This window comes from Lagopus leucura, unplaced genomic scaffold, assembly GCF_019238085.1.
Source record: "Lagopus leucura isolate 7727_CA_CO unplaced genomic scaffold, USGS_WTPT01 Super-Scaffold_100002, whole genome shotgun sequence".
Lineage (NCBI taxonomy): Eukaryota > Metazoa > Chordata > Aves > Galliformes > Phasianidae > Lagopus > Lagopus leucura.
The window spans coordinates 56,366,196-56,375,032 of NW_024962263.1; the positions used below are offsets into that span (position 1 = coordinate 56,366,196).

The 8,837-nt window shown below is 37.5% G+C and overlaps 1 protein-coding gene across 1 annotated transcript in view; it reads left to right on the forward strand.

The window, feature by feature from the left end:
* Nucleotides 1–8,477, forward strand: part of NKAIN3 (sodium/potassium transporting ATPase interacting 3) — a 333,313-nt gene extending 324,836 nt beyond the window's left edge. Inside the window, exons 6-7 of the mRNA XM_042869844.1 lie at nt 5,349–5,428; nt 8,260–8,477. Coding sequence (XP_042725778.1) covers nt 5,349–5,428; nt 8,260–8,442 — 263 coding nt within the window. The 3' untranslated portion in view covers nt 8,443–8,477. The remainder of the gene's footprint in view (nt 1–5,348; nt 5,429–8,259) is intronic.
* The last annotated feature ends 360 nt before the right edge of the window (nt 8,478–8,837 follow it).

The following is an 8,837-nucleotide window of genomic DNA, read 5'->3' on the forward strand; positions in this document are numbered from 1 at the left end:
CTTGTGTCCTGTGCTGTGCTGCACACAGATAGACGCTTAGATATTGTCTTCAAAATAAATAATTGGATCACATACCTGAAGCAAATAGCACCTTGTGAATTAGCAATGAACTGTAAGTGAAATAGATCAATTCCAGTTGGTTCTAGCATCTGTGTTAAATATTTTTTAAATAACTGTGTAGTTTATAGCATCAAACTAAGCAGTAATATAATGGCACACTAATGCATTGCATGTATCTTTGAATCATACAACTGAAAAAGATCAGAAACCAGATTCTGACTTCCGTCTCTTCTGAAGCTATTTTAGACACATTTATGTGATCATGTGCTTGAAGAGGGGACTGAAGATGTAGCAGCCTTGTACAACAATTTTTATTCTTGACTACTTGATCTGCCATTTTTGTGAACTGGTTGGGTATGAATTGTGAAAAATCACTAGCATTGGTTTTGTTTCAGTACCATGCATACTTAATTGCTAGATGTGATAGTGCTAGAGCTCAGTTGCTAGAATGTGAAGAACTGTCCCTGAAGAATAATCACGAGTGAGTCAAAAGCCTATGGGTAAGAGTGAGAGTTAGAGACTGGGGCAACAAAGGAAGCCTTGTGGTTGGGGTCTCCTACAGGTGTCCTGATCAAGCAGAGCCTGTTGATGAAGCCTTCTTCCTTCAGCTACAAAAGGCATTATGATCACAACTTTTGTCCTTTAAACAACCTTTCAGCAATCCTGACATCTGCTGGAAAAGTAGCACAGCAGGGTGTAGGTGATCCAAAAGGCTCCTAGAGTGTATCAGGGATGACTTTCTCAACCAGGTAATAGACAACCCCCCCTCCCCCCCACCAGGGGGATGCAGTGCTGGACTTGTTGATCACCACTGATCAGTGACATCAGGATTGTAGGCTGCATGGGCTGTAGTTACCAGGCAGTGGTGGAGTTCTAACTCTTGAGGGATATCAGACAGGCAAAGAGTAAACTCAGGAAAGCCAAATTCCAACTCTTCAGGGAGTTAGTCAACGAATCCCCTGGGAATCTGTCCTCAAGGACAAGGGAGCGCAGCAGAGCTGGCAGATCATTAAGGAAGTGCCCTTTCTTTAGGGCACGAGAGTTCTCCATCCCCAGAATACATTTTCCCCCCTTTAGTCCTCTAATAAATAAGAATCCATTCCTGGCATCCTGCAATAGAACATGTGGCTCTTCTGCTACATGACTAGAGCAGCCCAGCTATTCAGACTTAGTGTGAAGTCTAATAGTACTGGCACCAGATAGCTGGAACAATCTGACTAGTTCAGATAAGGATATAAGAGAAGCATGTTTCTTGACACTGGAAGACAAATGAAAAAGTAGAGACCTTAGGAAGAATCACAGAATCACCAAGGTTGGAAAAGACCTCCAACAACATCCAGCTACCACCAGTATTTTCCCACTAAAGCAAGTCTCTTCATACAACATCCAAACAATTCATGAACACTTCCACATATGGTGACACCACCGCCATACTGGGCAGCCCATTCCAGCAGCTGACAACTCTTTTGGAGAATAAATTCTTAATATCCAACTTGAACCTCCTCTGGTGCAACTTGAGGCCATTCCCTCTAGTCCTGTTGCTATTTATGTGGGAGAAAAAAGCAACATTAAATGCTTATCTAAAAAGTTTATATGAAACTACAAGTGCAAATACTAGAAAGTCCAAAGTTTAAACTTCATGCATCTAAGCCTGACAGTTCCCCATTTTTGCTTCCTCTTTCTTGTTGAATTTGGCTCCTTGTCTTACTATCCATCACATACTTTAACTAACTGATTACTTCTGTTCATTTCCTTAATGACCGTGGTTACATTACTATATATGTTATTCAAAAAGTCTTAGCACAATGGGAAAAATGCAGTGCAAAAGAGTATTTGGAGACCCATTAATTAAGATAATCTTCTGTACATAGAAAGATCCATGCAAGCAGCTTCTAGCCTTCCCCTGTCCTGGACAGGGGATAGCTGGAGGTACCATCAATTCTAGCCATCATTTTGAAGGCTTACCCTCGTTTATAAAAAGGAGAGGCAAAAATCGAGAGGACCTAAGCTATTCTGGGACAAGAGACTGCAGGATTTGTTAGGCATTATACTGTTTCACTGCACTACTCATATTCTGCACTTCCCCCCAGACACACTTAGAATGTAACAGCTTTGAAAGGAGCCATCAGTAATATACCAATGGGCTTACAAGCTCTGGCAGCTGTTTGCACAGGGTTTGCAAGAAGGTCAGAGGAATATTGCCAGAGAAGCTGAATTCCAGATGAGAGGTTAGGATGGGAGAAAGGAATTTTTCAGATCTTTGATTCGTCTCCGTCACCTTCAAAAAGAAAGGAAATTTCAACTGGCATATGGGTGAATGCACTGCATTAATAGTAGTAAGGCATTCCTAAATGTCATCTGTCTACAAAAGAATAGCCCTCAAAGTTATTGATGACCGTGGATACACCTTCTTCAGCTAGCAGCGTGTTGCATTTTTCTCACTCAGGGAGATTATGACAACTGCTCTTCTGATATGGCCCATGAGTGAATGAACACCATTTTAATGGACTACCTGCAGTGGAGAACCAGCACAGATTTGCACTTCCAAGCCCAGCAGGTAGTGAACTCTAAAAAAACATTTCATACTGGCCATGAAGCATCCAGCACAGCTGCAAAGTTGAGGTGACGCAAGGAGAGAAAAATTCTCTGTGAGTACAGATCATGTTATGCAGCCAGCTGCTGATAAAATAACGGGTTTCTGCTGTAGTCTGCTATTATCTGTGGGGTGCTAAAAAATCCTCCCCTCAGGATTTTAAGTTTCTCTCTTCATGACTGTAGTTAATGACTGGACTCTATGGGTGTTCCATGCTTAGTGATCGAATATCCCTGCTGATAACATGTTGGTCTTCTAATAAATAAATAAATAAATAAAGGCATAGAATTGTAGAACTCTATGGAAAAAAAAAAAAAAAAAAGGAAAAAAAAAAAGATGTTTTTTCATTGAACTTACTTCCAGGCAGTTTCTGAAGTTAATTGTTGTAATCCTAGGACTATACAGCAGGTATTATCCATGATCCAGTAGTCAGAAAAGAACAAAATCAATTATTCAATATCATCCTTAAATCAATGTTTTGCCCTTGGGAAACATATACAAACATTGCTGCTAACTTTTGTCCTATTAAACAGGAAGATGTGTACATCCTAAAAATTCAGTCAACGTGAAGTTTTATTTAATGTTCTTTTGTGGCTTTAGTTCTAGGAGTCTGTTAGACATAAATGCTGGAAATATCTAGTAAAATCTGTCTGAATCCTTAAAATGAAAAGTATCATACAATTCAAATAACTGGTGATGAATCTTCATATTAAAGAGCTATCAGCCATAAAATAGAGTGCATAATGGAAAACGTTACATTCCGTTCCTGTGTGTGATAGAGCAGCTCTTGCCTTGAGAATTATCTTCACATGAATTTCAAGTCAAACTTCAGCTCTTGGATTGCAAAAGAGAAAGTCTCAACTAAGCAGATTTGAACATCTTATCTCCAAACTTTTTTGATGGTGCTATAAAGTGTTTTCTTTGTCAAAAACACATCTATATTTCCAATCATAAATACATTTTGACTTCATTTCTTTCTCCAGAAGATCTGTTGGTAGAAGAACCGGTTGCTTTAAATTCTCTCCACACTTACAGTTGTGGATTATTCTGGTGATTGCTGAGAGGAGTGATGTGTGATTCTGAAGTGCTGAATTATTTCAGAAACATACTTGCCAACTCCTTTTATCACCTTCTTAGAAAAAAAAGAAAAAATTATCCTCAGTAGAGAGCTGGGAAAACTAAAGAATATTAAAAAAAAAAAAAAAAAAACAAACCCAACAGATTCTGTTACTCTGGAGGCGTGGGTTTTTTTTTCCAAAAAAAAATGAAGAATTAGTTGTGGTTTGTGTTATACACATAGATATTTTATAAATCAGCTTTTACAAGAATATATCTGCAAACATAGCTCTTGGTCCCATTAGTGCTTAAGTCTTTTTTGATGTTTGGTGTTTTATTTTGTTATGTCATTCTGAAAGAGGGTTGCAACAAGTAAGAAATGCGGTTGAAGGGGTTGATGCAGAGAGGCTAGGGCTGCCACTCACTTAGGTTGACCCTGACCTGGGCTGACACCCAACTGGGCTGGCTGCTCAGCATTGTATCCCACTCAGGCAGTTTTAAGAAAATAGTCTTGCAGCCCAGTTCATGCTTCAAGATGCACTGAAGTGCATCAAGTTAAGTTTTCAGCTAAACTTTCCCTACCCTAGTCTCAAGAGGAGAGGAGATTAAAATCAACAGGAGCATTTTTGCAAATTTTAGAGGGTATTCCATCAGTCCTTCTGTCTCCAAGCCTCATTTCTCTGTCCCCTCTGGATGAGTTTTCTTTTTTGTTTACCTTATACATATAATTCTCGGGAAGAGACTAGTCATTAGATGCTCATAGTGATTAGCACAAGGAGTTACATAGGACTTTTATATATGTGGCTGTATATAAATAAGTAAAGGCAGTTGCCTTCCATGTGAGCAAAGAATCTTCATGTGCTGTGAATTTGCCAGGTCTACATTGTTTCTGTAAGAAGCCATTCTAAATCAATAAAAATAATCTTCTCCCTGAACTTGATTTTAGGTTTCTGGGGTAGCTTGAAAGTGTAGCTTCTGGAAGCTGTCGGAAATCTTAACAAAAATAGCAAGATACAAGACTTAGACTAAAATGTCATTATTTTAAAATCATTATGATCATAAAAGGAACTAAGAACATCTGAAGAGCAGACATCTTCACATTATTTCTAACAGAAATCTTGAGATAAATTGAGAGGATTCCAAAAACAATCCCTGCCCCCAGATGTTCATCCAGAGAAGATTCTGCTGCTTTTCCACATCCAGCTGCCACCTGCTTATTCTCAACTGGTTTTTACTGTTGCCTTTCATTCCTGCTAGTCCTTTGGTTTGTAAAAGTTGAGAAGAAATTAAACACTTCAAAGGAAGTAGAATCTGTATTATGAAATATATGCTGAGATTGCCCTAAAACCAAGAAGCTACATTACTCCACAGCAGAGCTGTGAATTAGCATGCATGCTGACGGGAGCAAGCATGTCTGGTCGTTTCTTTGTCTGGTCAGGCACTGTGCTATGTGGATCTCAATGACAACAGAGCACAGAGCCTTCTGGAAGTCACAGTGTTTTTTGCCTACTTCTTATATTGCAAACCTGTGCATGTGCTTACTTTTATTTTATTTTTTTTAATAATTTTTCCATACCTATTTTTCAGTTGACGTATTTTCATTTCCATTTGTTCATTTCTGGCACTATTGTGTTTTCAGTTGATTTTATAGGCGGACTTGACACATACTCCTACCGACAGCCCCCCCAGGAACATGTTGAGTTAAAGCCTGTAAAGCCTGTAGGTAAGGTTCTGGTCCTGTGGACCACATTAATCCTTCTAACTGGACTGAAAGCTAACCTTCTCCTGACATAATTTTGGCATGAGGTTACTAATAATTTAATTATACTTCAATTAGAACTTAATCAAAAATTAATCCACATAAAACATGCTAGTAAGGTCACTATGTCATTGATGACATGTTTGCTAAGGCGAGGATTAAGAGATAGCACCGTGTCTGCCATGTTGTGTCTTGGCTTAACACAAGGAAAGGCTCACAGTGAAGGATGGCAATGCTTCCCTGCTGACTTTTTAGCAAGAAGAGAGCTGATTTATGGCTGATGCTTCATAAATCTTAATGAGATTAACCCACTTATGGAAAAACAGAAGCTTTTTACATTTGGCCTGAGACTGAGAGAAAAATGTTTGCAGAAAAACTGTGTCAGCTTAAAATCTGTAGTTTCACAGCGACTTCATTATCTCTTTGTTGTCAGTTATTTGCTCCCGCCATGGCAATCACAGTTTTCATAGGCATGTCCTACAAAATGTTCTTTGTTATCTGATGATAATTTTGGGTACACTTATTTGCATTTTAGTTGGAGTAAATTAAAGGACAGGGAAGTACTATCAGTATTTGAAAGAAGATCTGATTGCCTCAAGTAGATGATATTTCATTACATTATTGTTAAAATAGAAGATACTCATTTGGAAATTCTTTGATGTATTTAAGTAGTTACATTGAAGCCTTCTATCTTTCCATTTACCTTTGGTCCTTTCAAGCTTCTTAAATGTAATACCAAATGACTGCAGATAAATGACTGAACTTGATTTAACAACTTTATTGGTATTTTATTTACCAATCAAGATAATTAGAGACTGAAGGTTTTTCCTCGTGTATGCATATGTGCATGTACTGGGAGTCAATCTAAAGAGGCCAATTGCTAACAAAGTGTTTTGAGTGTCCACTTGAACTTTGCTTGAGACTTCACTAATATTTGCATGCTTTTAAAATACATTTTACTGGTGCCGTAGCTTTCAGTTTATAGGAATAAACATGGACAAAATTTCATAAAATCGAGTGGATGAATATTGTAGGATTATGAATGCCCCAAAATGAGAAAAGCCTTATCTCAATGTGACAGTGCATGTTACAACAGTAAGAAATATCACGTTAAGACATTAAGACAAAATAAAATAACAAGCTGTTCAAGGTGGCATTAAGTATATCACTATGTTGGAATCTGCATTTACATAATATTTCATTTGATGCTGATTTTAATGCATTTTCTTCGGGAAAAGTGACAGCAGAAGGAAGTTTTGACCATTCTTAAGAAGATGTTTGAGACTGAAAAGAGTAATTGTTATCTATGAAGAAGAAAGCCACAGATACAGTATTTACTCCTCTCCATCAAAAATGTTAGTCTCTTTAATTTTAAAGCTGGTGTGAGGTTAGATATAAAACAGTATGTGAGCAAAATTACTGTAATTAATGGAGATAAACATTTTGAAGAAAGATTTATGTGTACATTCCTTCAAAAGCCGTTAGTTTTTGTACAAAAGTCACAGACTATGAGAATTTATATTATTATATATATTATGAGAACTATTTGATAGCAGATTTAGGTTAAATAGCTCAAAGGATCTGGGAGATGCTGGTGAGCCTGCAGTACTGGAAAATAAATAGCATCTTCCCATTTCCCACACATGGGACAAACAGAAGCGGAATCTTTTCCCTGAACCATGCAGTTTCCAATTAAAATATGTGGAAGGCAGAAGGGACAAAGGGAGTGGGAAAAATTGTGTTCTTTTTGAGACACATGACACATAGGCTGTAAAGAAGACTGTTGTGCCTTCAGTTTTGTTTGCTTCAAACACAATATCAACAGCCAGGTAACTTGATACTAATTAAAGTTTTTTCTATGTACTGCTAAATGGAAAATAGAGAAACGTGTGAACAAGAAAAAAAAAAAAACCACAGAACGTTGCATTTTAATTTTGCTTGAGTTTCTTCATTATTACCACAATGTTTTGAAGAAGTTAAAAGTGTTGCATTTTGGCTTTCACTTTTTTTTTTTCTTCTTTTTTTTAATCTTTATTAGTGAGTTTCACTTTACATTACATTCACTTTACATTACAGTGAGTTACACTTTGCATTACCATCATTTTTGCTAGGGTGAGTAGGTCTGATCCAGTGCTATTCTAGTTGTAGGCAACCCTGTCTGGACACACACAGAGTTCCCTAATTCCAAAGGAGAAATTGCATTACTAGAACTGTTACTAGCTTGTGAGATTCACAAAGTGTCTGAGAAACTGTCAATTGAGGGGTTACCAAACCTATCAATTGGTGTCCTGCCCAAATCACATCCTCTCTTGAGAGTCAGTCCACCAAGGCCATCACAGAATTTCCAAGCTTGCACAAGTGAACATGGCTTACAGGCAGATGTGAGAATACATAGATTCAGCAGGCACATGAATGTGTGAGTCCAGCTCAAAAGTATGTTTGTCATCAGATAAAAATCTATAACCTAATGAGCACATATCTTACGCTGCTAAAATATATTATACTGAAAAGAGTCTATTATTATGTGCACTTCCAGCATTTTTCATCAGCAGCAATATTGTTCCCCGCATTTTTTGCTTTTCAGGTATGCGTAATGCAAAGCTACCACTTTGTATCCAGCTACTCATTCGTGACCTTATATATGAGTCTTACAGCTGAGGAAGCTAGTGATTGGACTTCTTGTTTCATTAGTTATTAACCTGTCAGCTGTTGTCAATTTACATCTAAAAAATTAGAAGAGGCATAGAACAGGTTTTCCTTTGTAAATAATTCATATGTTCTATTTTTTTAGGTCGAACTAAGTAATGAACGTTCACTCAAGACTTCTGCTGTCGTAGCTGAAGAAACAGATGTCAGAAGAAAAGACCAACCTTGTGACTCATCGTTCTGGAAGAAACGCATTGTCCGTTTCTCACAGCGCGTGGATTGTTCTTCCCACAGGCTCAGTGTCATTATCAGCGTTGTTATTTGGTAGATCCTTGTAGATGACTTGAATTTTTGAATGATTTACTTATATGGACACTTGTAAATTGTAAATTTTTTCTTTTTTAATTTTAATATTTTTACAACATTTAATGTTAAGGCATGAAAACGAAACCTGTGAAAACTATGAGAAGGCTGCATCTTCCTCAAGGAAGTCGGTATTTTTAACTGATAGAATCATACTGTGCCTGGTAAAAATCATGTCAGTGATTTGGACTCCAAAAAATACAGCAGGAGTTAAATCCTAATGGTGCAAAGGAGCTCATTTCAGTGCTGTATTTTGAAATTCACAGTGTTCATTGCTTGTTTGTTTTTTTTTTTTTTGAACTGCGGTATGCAGTAGGCGTAGGTCTATGACTCTACTTGACCAGGTGTTCCAGTACAAAC